Raw genomic sequence first — 16,317 nt, forward strand, 5'->3', positions numbered from 1 at the left:
AATTAGGAATCATGGATAAATGCACCTAAGTTTACTTACCTATGTTTACTTGTTTCACTATGTCATAACAGAGAAATGCAACATTCATTTATACAAATATCATGACTGTATTCTCTTAAACTATCAAATTCCAAACATGCTGTGGTAGGGATTGAGACATTGTATTGAGTATTGCAAATACAAATATGAATAAGACTTTAATCCCAAAACTCAAGGGGCTCAGAGGTTGGAGGGCAAAATACTATTAATAATAGATACATAAATACATAAGCAGATAATCACGATAAAATTTTAGAATGCAGTCAACATGCACAAAAATCCTCATCTTTTCCCTTTTCCCAACATAAAGGAATCTTTTTACATAGTAAAAAATAGAGGGCATGGCATGTTTTCATTAGAATTACATGTAGATAGGACTTTTCTTTTTGATAACTTATTAACTACAAGGGATTATTTATGCTTCCTTCCAAAAACTATTTGAAATAGTAGAAATGATATGAGAAGAAATGGATGAAGCACATAAAACTCTGGTCAATGCGAAGTGAGCTTAATAAATGAGGAATATTGAGAAATTTCCAAAGGATAGAAAGCATTATACAAAAACTTATCAAGAAATCAAAACTGGAAAAACTGAAATACAGAAATTCTTGGCAAAAATGTACTCCAAGAGAAGAACCATTTTCTCCAGCTGGACCTAATTACTCTAACAGATTGACCAGGTCTTTTGCCTGGAGAGTAATTGCACTGAGTTTAGAAAACTACCTACTCACACTTGGGCAATTGGCTCCAGTTTACACAGAGGTACTAAGAGCCACTCTGAATGTGCTCTGTGTAATGTGAGGAGGATTCTGGGAAGTGTTCAGGACCTAAAGAGAAGCAAAACAGGGTACGCAGAGTTCTAATGGAGTGTGAAGAAGAGGAGGAACAGTCTCTCTGCCAGAAAGAAAACACAGCCTACTGCCAGAGAAATGTCTTTTTTTACCTTGGTAATGGAGGTTATCCCTAGCCATACCTATTGCTCCCTTCCCAGGCATCCAGAAGGAACCTCTGCTCATTAAGACACTATCACCATGTACACCCAGTTCCCAGTCAACCCTCTCAGTCAGAGAAGGGGAAACTGACTTGTCCAATTTAGGAGAAATCCATACCAGTCACTAATATTTACCAACATCCAATTCAAACATAGATTGTTTGAGGCCCATGCTCTTATCTAGTATGTAACTGTTCTAAAGATACAATCCACATAACCTAGTAACAAACCCTGCCCCCACCCTAGGTCATATTTGCATTTGAACCATCTTCCAGTCCAGTGGAAAAGAAATGTATTTTGGAACCAAAATGTTACCACATGACTCAGCCAGTCATTCTGGGGAGTCATCCTTAGATCCATCACTGGTTCCTTCTGATTCTCAAAAACATGTTCTTTTCTGAAGTCGTGGGGCCTCTAGAAACCTGCATTTTGGGCTGAGGTTCTTACAGCTGCAGGACTCTAGCTAGGAAAGGCTGATTCCCATGATGTTTGCCCTGGACATTGGGGCTCCTAAATGGCTACTGAGTGTCCTACAAAGCCCTACCAGCTCCAGAGCTTCAGAAATTCTAGCCTGTTACCCACAGAACCCTGAAAGATTCCTTCATTAACAGCTGTCATTTTATTTAAAATTTGATAAATCTAAAAATCTATTTAGATCCTATTCCATAGAGAGAGATGACCAACCTCCATCAAGAAACAGAATTTTTTTTCATTTGAGTCTAAGTGATGTTTTTCTATGGGACCAGGAAGTGATGTGATAGAGAGGTAGACAAAAAATGTTCACCATATTCCAGAATCTGGCCCTCAGAGTGATAGGCTCAGAAAATTGTTTTGAAAATCACCTTTTGGTATGACTCATGCTAACCAATTCACAAGAGACTAATGTGTAGCCCCAGCTAGTTTTGCTCAGTGGATAGAGCATCTGCCTGTGATCTGAAGGGTCCCTGGTTCGATTCCAGTCAAGGGCATCTGTGCAGGTTACAGCCTCGATCCCCAGTGAGGAACATGCAGAAGACAACCCATCAATGATTCACTCTCTCTCCCTCTCCCTTCTTATCTGAAATCAATTTTTTTTTTAATTTTAATAACTAATGTGTAAACCAGAATGTGAATATTTGTTTAGGAACTTGGACATGACATCTCTCACCTGAGCATTCTCTACAAGTAGAGAAATCTACATGTCAAATAATATTATATTAACCTCCACAAATGGAATCGGAGGAGCTCCCACATCTAGCTCTGCAATAGGGATATATTTGTTACAGGAACAAGACTAATAATAATAATAACAATCATAATTGCTATTATTATTATTATTAACTTTGCATTAAAACAATTATCAACTACCATTGAGTATTGTCTATATGCTTAATAACATCTACTTTTATGATAAACTAGTGGCCCAATGCATAGATTTGTGCACATTGAAAGAAAAATAATTAGAATAAATATTTTAATATTACTATTTGCCCTTTCTTTATAATAGAAGTGTCAGAGAAGAAAGAAAATTAGTAAAATGTATATGAAAATAATATATAAATTGATTAATAAACAACATGATATAACAAAAACATGATATGATATAAAATTAACAAAAACATGATATAAAAACTACATTGGTAAAAGCAATAACTGATTAAATGAATTGATTAAACTTTTAATTGAATTGATTAAACTTTTTCTAACACTAAGGCTAGTGTTAGAGGGGGACAAATCAATCCTTGGAATCAGAACAACTTCTCCACAGATCCTGTTAATACTTTAGCTTCAACTATGTTAGGTCGAAATCTTTTGGTAGCAAATTTAGTACCATTACAAAGATCCCATTTACTATTAAGATATCTCTGTAGCATGATGATTGCACCTACTTTCAGTTCTAATTTTATGACATGGCATTCCCAAAGGAGTAATACTTTTAAGAAATTCTATGGGAAATTTTTCCCTTTCGGCATCATCCATTGAATCTAGAATTATTGTCGATTACACTGTCATCTCTGACTCTTAATGCAATATCCATTCCCCAGCCCTTTATACCATGTGGGAAGAGAATATGATATGTATTGCATCTAATGTAGGAAACAGGATACTGATTTGTTTCATTTTAGTGACATTCAGGTTATTGGGATCTGGTTTGCAATGAATGAGCAAGTCCCTTTCAAAAGGCTGTCCTCCATCTTTGTTTCTGAATATGATAGCAACTTCGGTTACACGGGAATAATTATATCTACCTGGGTCACTGTTACAATCATATTTAATTGCCATTGTCACTTCTGTGCAACACTGCTGCTTTCTTTCAGCTTCAGAATGTCAAAAAAAACAACCAAATTCATGATCAACAATGACACATGGAAACACATGTGTGTGATTGGCGCCAGGGAGTATATTGTACATGCACAAGTCAACTTAGCCTTTTATAGATATAGACCTCACTTAATTAGACCTGCTTTCTGATTTAGCTAAACTTTCTCCAGCCCAGTGAAGCACCCCAACTTCTCTTTCAGGTAATTGACAGCAACACAGCAGTAAGTATCAACACAAAGCGCATTATTATTGTAGATCATGCAGGGAGAACAAAGGGTAAAATATTTAACTGCAGCAGAGTTTGACTATATCCTGCACAGTGAGAAAACCTGAAGTCGTTTTCAAGGTCCATCATTTCTTACTTATTTTCAGTCGGATCAAGTTCCTAAGCTTTCTAAATCTCCATTTTCCGGCTAATGAAAAGAAAATAGGATTCCACCGAGTTTCCTATCTACCTACTCTAGGACTTCTATGAGGATCAAATGAGATGAGGCATGAGAAAACGCTTCACAGACATTTGGTTACAGGGTAAAAAGTTTCCACCTGAGTCTAATCGTCTAGGAGAGGACGCCAGGTGTTGCTACTTGATGTCATTACCCGGATGTTGGACGCTTAGCATATTAGCCTTATAGAGATGTATAAGTTTTATATTATTATATTTTTTTAACAGATGGGAAAATGCAAATAAGGTGCTCTTGTTTTTGTAGCTAAGAGTCAAAACTGAACTGGTCGCCCTAGAATTCCTCTGTGCTCAGCAAGGACCTCCTGTGACTATACCCCTCAGACCTGTGGAAGTCTCCTCCCCATGGCTGGGTTTGATCTTCATTTTTACACCCTAATTCCTACATTTCATCATGAATTATTATTCCTTTAAGTATATTATTCTCACTTTTGCACCTTAAACTTTCTAGTGGAGCTACATTTTGCCTCTTTTTCTTAAAAATTCATGGTTTTAAGTAACCTTTCAACCTCAGTCTGATTTTATAATTTTACTTCATTAATTTTAGTGGTGCTTTGCTAGTATTCCTGCTTTTTCTTTTTTGCTTCTTGTTTTTTGTTTGTGGGGAGGTTTTTTTTGCACAAAATTGACACAATCTTTTGGTTTGGGCTTTCCCCCACTCCCCATTGATTTAGTCTTTGATTGCAAAAGCCCCTGATTGGTTTTGAAGAACAAAATCTCCAGTAAACAAGTAGAACTACATTAAGTCATACCTCCTGTTTCAGTCCAAACTTCACCTTCTATAATACAGGGTGATTTTTAGTTGATTGCAATCATCACTCATATTTTATTCCTGCTATCAGGAATAAGATATATTTACTTTTATCTTAGTTTAAAAAAAATGTTAGTTTATCTGCAATATAATATTCAGCTAGGAACTTATAATAGTGTACCCTCACTCTGAAATCTCTCTTTAGCCACTTGAATATTAATTGAAATTTAGCCATTGATATTACCTGTTTTAAGGGAAAGCAGTTGCCTATTAAGAGGCATAGAAGAAAAAAACATTTAGTTAAATAAAAATTGTTTCACCCAACAAATACATCAATTTATTATGAAACTGATGAAGCAAAGTTGAGGCTCTCATCACCAATGATATTGACCTACACAATATAGAACATTGCAAATCTTCCCCATATAGTCTTTATAATACAATAGGGTAGAGATGATATCTACTTAAGAATATAAAAGTCATGGCAATATGACATTTTGAGATTAAAAGTCATCTAGCAACTTTCAGAGAAGTTGATCACAATCAGTACTAGGACATTATGTCACTTTTTTGTTTTATTTTAATATATCAAATTACTGATCAATAATTTTGGGAGCAGGGGACAAGGCTAAAGAGATGAGGGAATTGCTTAGAGTGACTTTACCTTTGTGAAATTATAGTGTCTGTGATTACTGTATATAAAATTAAAATGCAATTTAGCTCTACATATTATTGTCAGTAAGCCAGCATGCCTATTTATGATGCAAATGTGAGGATATTAAGGGATTGTGCTTCTCAAGGCAAACTATCATTCTAAACTCTTTCTTTGAGGATCAAAGGAGCAAAGTGCAGTATATTCATCAGTCTTATTAGGGAGCTACTCATCTGGAAATGGCATTTAGCCCAACTGTTGGCCAAAATGAAAGTTTAAAAAAGGATAGAGATAATATTTTATCAAAGTCATATTTTTTGCAATAGTGCTTAAATATGAGTTAGTAACTCAGTACTTTTTAGGAAATATGTTAAGTTCACTTTCTTATAGTGGTGTGAACTGGGTTTGCAAAGAGGAAAGACACAAAAATTCTTCATGGACATATCCATAACTTTATCAAATATCAACTTGTTGGAGAAAAAGAAAATGAACTGTTGCTTATTAAGAGATAAACACACGGAAGAAGGAGAAGCAGAAAGAGAAACAGTTGGAGTTCACAGAACATACTAGACATAATAGGGGACCTGTCTTTCAAATATTCTCTCCAATCCTGATTCAATTCTAAAGTGCTTCCGGTGGATCCAGGCATAATTGTACCTTGTCCTCTCACTCATCACTTTAATGTTGGCCATATTAGAAAGTGAGGTATTGAACTTGAATATAAGGTACAAAACTGGACCTTTACTTAATCTTCAGATCTTTTACATTAAGTGAAGACAATAAAAAAAGAATTTTCTTATATTTCAAGTCATATTTATCTAGGATTTGGGGCAATTATCTTCACCTTAATTCATAGGATGTAAAAAATGTACAGTGCTGCTCTGAATATGAGAAAATGTAATGAGTGTCTCTTAGATTTACTAAGAATTAAAAACTAGGGTTCAAAGGCATACACAGGAAAAAGGTATTATCAAGAAGCTAAGTTGACATAGCATTATAGAAAACAAGCCTATGGAGAAAGTAATCTTTATTATTGTGGAAATCAGATGAAGTATTTGCATATTATTGGCCTTTGGCTGCAAACAACAGCAAATGCAACACAAAATGGATTAAGCCAAAATGAGAAGAATGTATTATTTTCCATTGTAAGAAGTTCCAAAGTGTGGTGTTTGTTATAATAATGTTATGGTCATAAGGAAACCGCTCTAATGTGTGAAATAATTATTGTGTGAAATGGTTGCTGTGTGGAAACCCCAATACTCTATAACTGCCAAAATTAAGATGAACACCCCACTATATTGCTGTAAAAGCCTCGAGCCCTTAAAGTGTAAACACCCTGCTTCTAGCATAAAGCACACCATCTAACCCATACTGATAAAAACACAGGTTGTTTACTACGGTCTATATAAGCCTGGAACTTTCTTCATTCAATGTCTCCTGCCCAAGGAGGACTCCATGTCGCTCCATGAAACAAGTCCCTGACTGCTCTGCTGTGTAGGCCTGAACAAACTGCCACCACCTGTCTGTCTGTTTGCGTTGTCCAACTTTCAGTGTGCATTGCTGGGTGGCCTTTGCGGGAGCCTAGGACCCACTAGGAATCTACACTAATAAAAGAGAAAGATGCAAATTGACCGTACCTTTATGGCGCCCACCAGCCAATCAGGAGTGTGTATACAAATTAACCATCAAAGATGGTGAGTTAATTTGCACACATAGGTGTTGAGCAGCTGGGGGCAGGGGCCTCTGGGAAGCATGAGAAGGCAGGGCCAGAGCAGAAAGAGGCAGCTCCGGGCCCGAGCAGGAAGGTGGTACGGTAGCTAGGGAAAGGAAGGCCCATTCTTGCACAAATCTTCATGCATCAGGCTTCTAGTAGGTAAATAAACCTTGTGTGATTGCATAGTAATTCTGTCTTGTGTGTCATGTGTTCAGGTTCAGCTCAGCTGTCTAGACATTGAAGCACCAGGGGATAGGCCGTTATTGCTGACTCCTGGTCACCTGCGTTTGTCCCACTAAGTCTAGACAGATAATTAATTGGGGCATAATTGGGACAGTGTTCATAGTGTTGGTTAATACAGCAGTTTGATATCATCATGAGAATCATGTAACTTCAAACGTTCAGTTCTGTCATCTATAAATGTCAGCCTTCTGCTTCACTAACTTTTCTCACAACCTCACCATGACCACAAGCAATTCCAAGTCCCACACACAAACACCACCAGCAGCAGAGACAATACTTCCTGTATATACATTTTTAAGAGTTAGAAAAAATTTCCCAGGACTTACCCAATAGACTTCCTCTTATATCACAATAGGCCCAAATTAGATCATATGCAGTTGCCTACACCAACTATTAGCAAAAAGAGTGGGATTATCATGATTTATAAATAAAGTAATAAAATTTATGTGTGGGGGATAAGGAGCAATAGTTGCCTGAAAAAAAAAATAGGCTTTATCTTAAATCAAAAGGAAGAAGCAGCTATTTCGTAAGGAACCAACACATGATTTTTTATTATTTTGTAAATTGTGGGTATTGTTCATTCATATCTCATGTCCCCAACTTAATTAGCACACAATAAATGTAGAATTCAAAAAGAATAAGTCAAATCACCACTTTTTATATTTCATGACTGATTGTTTAGTATATAAATTTAGACTTCAGGTACAACTATATTCTGATGATTTAAATCTCAATGGTTTTCTACATCGTGTATTATTTCAGAATAGCCTCCCTAATTATTTCTACTAGATCATATATCACATTCAATTTTAACCTCCTATATGCATCCCCACGCATACAAATGGTGAATAAACTACTTGAAATTTACCCAAAGCACCAAGTATTGTATTGGATAGTTGTAGGCAGTAATTTATTTATTCAGCATTTATTTATTCATTTATTAGCAATAATTCCATGGGCCCTGGAACCAGCCTGTTTCAGCTCAAACCCCACTTTAGCACTTATTAGCTATGTAACCTTTGTCAAGTTTTCTCATCTATAGTAGAGAGATAATAGTACTGCCTGACTCATGGGATTTATTTTGTGAACATTAAATGATCTTGTATGTTTAAAGCTCTCATAAAAATGCCTGCCTAGTAATATAGGCTTATAAAATGTTAACTATTTTTATTTATTCATATACTCTTTGTAACTGCACACTGCAGAATTTTTCATCATATTTACCGCAATCTGAACTGTGTATAGATCGATTTAAAAGCTTTGCTTCTCTGTGTGACAAAACAATGACAGTTTGAATACAGTTTGATCAAAGAGGGCTTTGAATACAAGCTTAGATTTTTCTCTCAAGTGCCTACAGTTCAAAAAACAGCAAGAGTTCAGAGCTGAGGTTCTGCAAAGCAATGGAGAATAAAAGTTCCAAAGTATTTGTCTGTTGCTTCTATAGAAAACATTTAAGAGCCAATTGGCTTGATCCAGCTAAGCTGTATCTGTTTAGTAACTGCCAGAAGCATCTAATTTCATCTTTCTATACAACAGTTAAAGAGAAGTTACTTCAATTAATACAAAAACAATGAGCATTGTTACTATACAAACTTGCTAAATTGACCCATGCAAGATTTCAATTCCATCTCTGCCGTTTCTATAAAAAAGAAGAGAGACTGACCATTACTGTACCATTTCTAAAACACTACAAAATACACCTGATGTCTCATAATAAATTTGAAAAGGCTATTTTTATACCTTTTCTTGACCAAGACCCTGACATTCTTACTAAAATATTGAGAGGTCATTTAAAGCCATAAAATTTCTTCACTGAGTAGTGCTTTTAAAATAAATGACAATTTTTATAAAATGTATTTTATTAACTTTTTACAGAAAGGAAGGGAGAGTGATAGAGAGTTAGAAACATCCATCAGATGCCTCCTGCACACCCCCTGCTGGGGATGTGCCTGCAACCAAGGTACATGACCTTGACCAGAATAGAACCTGGGATCCTACAGTCCAATGCTCTATCCACTGAGCCAAACTGGTTAGGGCAATAAATGACAATTTTTTAACCTGCTATAATAAAGTACTTCATTAATAGAAAAGTAGATGCATAATAAATGGATTAGAAAAACAATTAAAATTGTGAATTAATTATCAAATGCTTTTACAAAACTGCTCTCATATCATAATTTTCAAGATTTATTTCCTTGTTGTAGGTAGGAATTTTTCAATTTTGTATAAGACCTCTTGATTTTCTATACTATTATTACAGTACATAATCACTTGGGTTTTGACTTGAATATGGTTTGTTTCTTTTTCTATTCTCTATAATATAGGTCTGAGCAGGGGAAAGGGAAGGTAACAAAATATTTTATTGGCCTCACTCACCTCCTCACACTACATAGTGTCCCTGGGCTCAGACAAGCATCTAAGTGAGCTGTCATTGAACCAGCTACTCATCCCTCCTACATCCACTGTTACTATGGCTGTAGGAGGGGGTCATCCAATCTACAGACTCTCATCATAAGAGCCTGTAAGCAAGACAATTTTATTTAAAAGGATCTGTGGCTGGGTAAGCATTGGTGGTCACATCTCCCACACACCATCTGCAGGGTCCAGAGTTGGATCTTTCTACTCAGAATATAAATAGCAAAGTTAAAAAAAAAAAAAAAAGGATGTATGTTTAACAAGTTGGGCTATCTTGGAAATAAATCTTGTTCTTCTTTGTAAATATTAAAATTAGAGTGATATGGGAAAATAACTACACTCTTATTAGAACCAATATCCTACATTTAAGGAGCTGCATCGTGAGAAATTGCTTTTGCTTGTCTTGGGGAGATAGAGATGGGAGGGGTTGAGCATTGAAGAATCGGAAAGAGATAGGAGATAATTTACATGAAAACTGGAAGTTGATAAGAAAAGTTTTTCTAACTCTAGTAGGAGTAGCTAGCCATTTTAAAAGTTCTGAATACAAATGTTTGCCTCTTAAGGTTTCTGATGTTTTGAACAATTCATATCTGTACCTCTCTCTCTGCTTATTCACTTTGGACTCAAATTTCCTTTATCCTGGTCCTATCAGCAACTTTTTTTTTTAATTGATTATGGGCTCACATAATTGTCCTTATTCCCCCATTCCCATCCCAAACCCCTCCCTAGATATGCCCAACCCCCACCCCCAGTTGTCCATGGTCTCTGGCTAGCCCATATGTATGCATACAAGTCCTTTGGTTGATCTCTTCCCCTCACCCCCATCCTCCCTTACTTTCCCTCTGAGGTTTGAGAGTCTGATCGCTGGTTCTCTTTCTCTGGGTCTGTTTGTGTTGTTCATTATTTCCTCTAGCAACTTCTTTCTTTAATATATATATATGTGTGTGTGTGTGTGTGTGTGTGTGTGTGTGTGTGTGTGATGGTTTAATGAGTGTACACTTATTTCCAAACTTATCAGGCTGTATATATTTAATGTGTACAGCTTTCGGTATTTCAATCATACCTCCATACATATATAAACAAGGGATTCTTAGAAATACTGAATACAGCTGGAAATGTACAATATTTCCTCCCTCATCACACTCCTTCAAAGACACATTTAGCATAATAATCTACACACTTATTTGGCATCTATAGTGTGGTATTTGCAGGATTAGGAAGGAATTTTTTTTTTTTTTTTTTTTTTTTTTTTTTTTTTTTTTTTTTTTTTTTTTTTTACTCAAGTAAAGCTAAGGAGGCTCACTTGTATTCAATTAACAGAGGCACTGATGAGCGATGCCGAGAATCAGACCCCTACTTAAAATTCTCCCTGCACCTCTTAGGATACTCTTATGACAAGATAAATGGGTAAAATCTAGAGGTACCTGGATCTAGTTTTGAGGAAGGAGGAGGAAGAGAATGAGGAAAAGAAGAGAAAGGAGAAGAGGAAGGAGAAAGGGAAGGGGGAGGATAAAGTGGAGGGGAGGAGAGTTAGGAGGAGGAGAAGGAGAAGAAGGAGGAGGAGGAGGAGGAGAAGTCTGTAATTTGTGGCTTTATGAAGATAGGATGCCTGCTTTGCTTCCAGTTGCTCCAAGGTCTGAAAAACCACCTTCATCTCTCACCATTTTATTGACTCTTTCCCCAGAAGTCAGCTCTGTTCTGCCATGACAGAACCATATATTATCTGGCTTTCCCCTTACTGCTTTCAAGAAAAAGTATCAAACTAAGGAGAAGATAAACCTTGAACCTGACATTCAAACATCTGCAAACTTGTGGAAGATTTTGATAATGCTGCTATACTTTACTTACTGCCTAAGGAGTCTTTCAAGCATTGATTTAACTGTTTAATGAGACTTAAATGTTATTATTAGAGTAGACTGGTAGTAAAAATTTTGGATCAGGCTAGCTCTTTTTTTTTTTAATATATTTTATTGATTTTTTACAGAGAGGAAGGGAGAGAGATTGAGAGCTAGAAACGTCGATGAGAGAGAAACATCAACCAGCTGCCTCTTGCACACCCCCTACTGGGGATGTGCCCGCAACCAATGTACATGCCCTTGACCGGAATCGAACCTAGGACCCTTCAGTCTGCAGACCAACGCTCTACCACTGAGCCAAACCAGTTTCGGCGCAGGCTAGCTCTTATAGGACAAATCACTTAACCTCTCCATATCCCAGTTTCTTCTGTAAAATAAGACTGAGTTACTTTTCAGGATTTTAATGAGATTTGAAGATATTATAGTTAAATATTGATGATAACTTTTGGTACATAGTAGCATTCTAATAAATGGCATATTTAGTTTTTATTAGCCTCATTGGGTATTATTGTATCTCAACATGTCCCTTATTATAATGGCTTTTCAAACTGTAGGTCTCAAACCATTCATGGGTTATGAAATTTATGTACATAATTTTGAGGCACAACTAGAATTTTTTAGTGAAAAAGAACAGAACAAAACTGAATATATCAAAATATTTCACATATTGTAAAGGCAAGTGTTTTTATGTGAAACTTTTATTCTGTATATAACATAAGTAGAAGGAGTGTGTATAGTGGAGCACTTCTTACTATGGGGTTGTAGTAAAATCTTTTTTAAAAAAAAAATAACAATTTTACCAGATACTGGTCACATAGTGTACAAGTTTTATACTATGTGGTTAAGACACTTGAATTTAAATCCCAACTGTAGTAATCACTACCCATATTGCTTTGTACCAATTGCATAACCTCTGTATTCCTCACCTGTAAGATGGATTTTAATTATACTTGTCTCATGGGAGTGGTATGAGAACTATATGATTTCACGTATCAAAATCACTTAGTAGGTACTCAATTACAGTTGGCTATTATTTTATCAAGACTTGAGCATAATATAATTTTTTCTCTGAATAAGCAAGTAGTACCACAAGCACTAGAGTGCATAAGAGAATATAAAGTCATCACATTAGTCAGGACTGAATAATTAGTAAGTTCTTTCATTTTCAAAATGTTTCTTGATAAGCACCTTCAATCCACAGATATGAATTTTCAAGAGCCATGTAACTATTCTTAGTCTTGCCATGGAAAAACAATATTCTCTCTCAAAATGGGAAGGGGTAGATGGAATGAACTTACATGCTAGATATAGTACTAAATTCTTTGCATATGTTATCTCATTTCATACTCATTAAAACCTCGTGTATTTGGTATGATTATGCTCATTTACAAATGGTGAAACTGAAGAACTGAGATCTGAAATAATATCTATCTGATTCTACCCTCTAGGATTATATTAGTAGCTATTAGAGGAAAATGTAAAGCTTAAAAGAAAGAACTAGCCTACCATAAAATAAAAATTGATTTCCTGTGTGTTGGTATTAGCCTCAGCCATCTCCTTGTAGGATATCCAAAATCTCTGGATTTTGTTTAAGATTTTAGAAACAACCCCATCATACATTTGAGATTCTTCTTCTTTCAATTGTACTTCCACTAAATACAGAAGTATAGATAGTTAACTCACAAAGGCTTTGAATTCTATAAAAATATTTTATGTTTGCAGGTTATCTCCATTTCCTTGAGAATCAAAAAAGAGCTTTATAGTTCCATAAAATTCCCTGCTGAGACTATGAGGTTACTCATGCCTAGGCTGTTTGTATTTGCCTATTTCTGCCTAAATTCATGCCCACTGTTTCACCAGCACAGCCTGAAATTTAAGTCACACAGAAATCCAAAATATGTTTAAATTGGAGAATATGATTTCAATTCAACCCATTTAGAAAGCCTTCCTTATATTTAGGAATATAAATATATACTTACAATATTATATATTTATGTTATGTATACTAAGAAAAATCTAGACAGGACAGGTTTTACTTCTTCATATTTCAAAAGGCAAGTTAAATGAGGTCAAATGCCTTGTTAAAATTCATTTAGCTAGTGAAGAGGACTAAAACTGATCTGATAGCTTCTGTGTTCAAAGTTAAGGGTTTTTTTTCACTGACTACCTTAGGATTAATTTTTTTTATATTTTACAGATAAAAAACATGAAAAATAATTGAATGAATAAAGTTAATAAAATAATTCATTAATATATTCAAACTAAGTAAATGAAAATAATTAGACAAGCCATGTTTCTTTATCAGTACCTTGGTGTATATAGTCAATCATACCACATATACAGTGACTTCTATAAATTCACAAGTAAATTATTGAATAGAGTATTCTTTGCAGTAAATGTCAGAAAAAGAGAAAAGACTGTGAGGGAAATGCATGATCAATAAGCCAGATTCAAGAAATAATTTCAGTATGATATCTTAGAGTAGCAATGTTTTAATAGTATTCTTCATAACTATTTTAAAATTCACTAACATTTTAAATGTATGCTATCATTTGTGGTATAAATATTTTATCTTTTTCTTTTAGAAAATGCAGAATATTTTGAATATAGAGCATGTGTGTTGTCAGCAATCGTTTCATACACCTTTCAGTGAGATATGGGTTATAGAGTTAAATCTACACAACAAACAATTGCCTGTATAAATAAATAACAGACAGAGTTTACATGCTATTGTTAGGAGAGAATGCTTTCAGTAACTGTCTGGTCTTACCTTCTGGGAGAGAATCTCCACTGTGGTTCCATAAATATTTCATGAAGCAACATAAAGTAATATGCTAATGATGGGCCATTTACCCAGAGAGCAGGTGCACACTCTGATGCTTTTTCATCCCCAGTACACCTTTGATGTGGGATCAGTTAAGCCATTTTGAATTATTCTTTTTCGCTTCCCTCTCTTCACAGTTTCACCTGAACCTAAAATGGTGAGCCAGAGTCATCCTGAGGCCCTGGCAGCCCCGCTTGTCACCACTGTTTCGACTGTTACACCAAATAATGCCACCGAGCCAGCCAGCCCTGGAGAAGGAAAGGAAAATGCCTTTTCTAAGCTGAAGGAGAAGTTCATGAATGAGTTACATAAAATTCCACGTGAGTAATACATATTTTTAGTTCAGGAAAAATAAATGGTTGAAAATCATCTTACTCGTTAGGAAGCAGAATTCCTTCAAACATACTATAACATACATTTGTTTATTTTTAATTATCAGAACAGCAGTATTGCCAAGTATTTAATGTAAGTGGGTTCTTTTTTATCTTCTTTAATATATGTTTCTCTCAAGACTATTAATGCTTAAGAGTTGTGCTGTATTTTACATCTGTAGTTATGAAATTATTCCATTGTAAGGATTATTTCTAACTGGTAACTAAAATGCACTTCCCCAAGTGTAAAGTTTGATTTTTCTTTTCTTCAGTTGTTAATATTTCAAAACCTTGGCACAACTTTTTAAAAATTTTATTTGTCATTAGGAAATAAGTAATTTGTACCCACTTATTTGTATAACACTAAGCCCAATCAGTGGCATTTAATATAAATTTTAAACTACAGGTTTATTTTTTCTTCAGATTTGAACACTAACTTTGTATTAACACTTTTCTAGGCATTGGAAATCTAGGTTTTGACCCTCACAAAGCTTATATTCTAGTGGGGGAAAGAAGTAACAAATGAATAAACAGGCAAATATATATAATGCATTATTTAGAAATAAATAATGTAAGGAAAACTAAAGACTAGTAAATGGGATCAGAAAGGGGATAGGGAGGAAAAGGTTGTTATTATGTAGGATGATGAAAGCTGCATTTTAAGGAAACCTGGATGAATTAGGGAAGAAAGTTAAAATAACCTGGGAAATACAGGCAAAGGCCCTAAGATGAAAATCTGCCTGAACAGCAAGGAGCTCTGTGGGCCTTGAGTACAAGGTAGAGAGGGGCAAAGATGACTCTGCACTGTAGCAGAGGCCATATCACATGGGGCCTTGTGGAGTGTTCTAAGGAACTGGACTTTTAGTCTGAGTGAAATAAAATGCTTTTGCATGGCTTTGGGCAAAAGTGTCCAGGATCTGGCTAAGGTTTTTCTTTAAAATCACTTTGCTATTGCTTAGAGGGGTAAGGGTAGAATACAAAGCAGGCTGTTGCAATGATCCAGATGAGAGATTTATAAAATTTGTAAGAGAATTTTTCTATAAGGACATTGAGAAACTAAATGAAAATAGACAAGGAATCAAGTTCTTATCCCTCAAGTAATTAACAACTTGTTGATCTGTCTATCCTCGTTTAAGAAATTCAAGTTCAGCCAAAATCGGTTTGGCTCAATGGATAGAGCATTGGCTTGGGGACTGAAGGGACCCGGGTTCGATTCCGGTCAAGGGCATATACCTTGGTTGCGGGCATATCCCCAGTAGGGGGTGTGCAAGAGGCAGCTGATCGATGACTCTCTCTCATCGATGTTTCTAACTCTCTCTCTCCCTTCCTCTCTGTACAAAATCAATAAAATATATTTTTTTAAAAAGAAATTCAAGTTCATCTGAGAGACACTATTTGCACAGTTGTCAGTAATGACCATTCTTAGTAAGAAGAGCCATCACCCAGTGGGATGGAACTGGTCCAGTAGACAGAGCCCTCCTGTGGGAAATGCAGGTTTCCAGTTTCCTTTCTTCTTCTACTGCTAAGCTGATGGACTGATCTAGACACTTTTGATAAAACTTGGCAGAAACCAAATACATATATCATGGAGGCAAATTCTCACTCAAATATTTTATCAAAATGTTTACTTTAAAAGAAATGTGTTATAAGGAAGCAGAGAAAGCAATGAATAACCAAATCAAATCCATGTTCTGCCTTGT

The 16,317-nt window shown here is 35.5% G+C and overlaps 1 protein-coding gene across 4 annotated transcripts in view; it reads left to right on the top strand.

Annotated features, from left to right (window-relative positions):
- Positions 1–16,317, top strand: part of SYT1 (synaptotagmin 1) — a 522,786-nt gene that overhangs the window by 316,498 nt on the left and 189,971 nt on the right. For all 4 annotated transcript variants that reach the window (XM_036456675.2, XM_045588281.1, XM_036456670.2 and 1 more), the window contains one exon: positions 14,384–14,566. In XM_036456675.2, the coding sequence (XP_036312568.1) occupies positions 14,401–14,566 (166 nt within the window). In that variant the 5' untranslated portion in view covers positions 14,384–14,400. The remainder of the gene's footprint in view (positions 1–14,383; positions 14,567–16,317) is intronic.

This window comes from Pipistrellus kuhlii, unplaced genomic scaffold (genome assembly GCF_014108245.1).
Source record: "Pipistrellus kuhlii isolate mPipKuh1 unplaced genomic scaffold, mPipKuh1.p scaffold_m20_p_3, whole genome shotgun sequence".
NCBI classification, from domain to species: Eukaryota; Metazoa; Chordata; class Mammalia; order Chiroptera; family Vespertilionidae; genus Pipistrellus; species Pipistrellus kuhlii.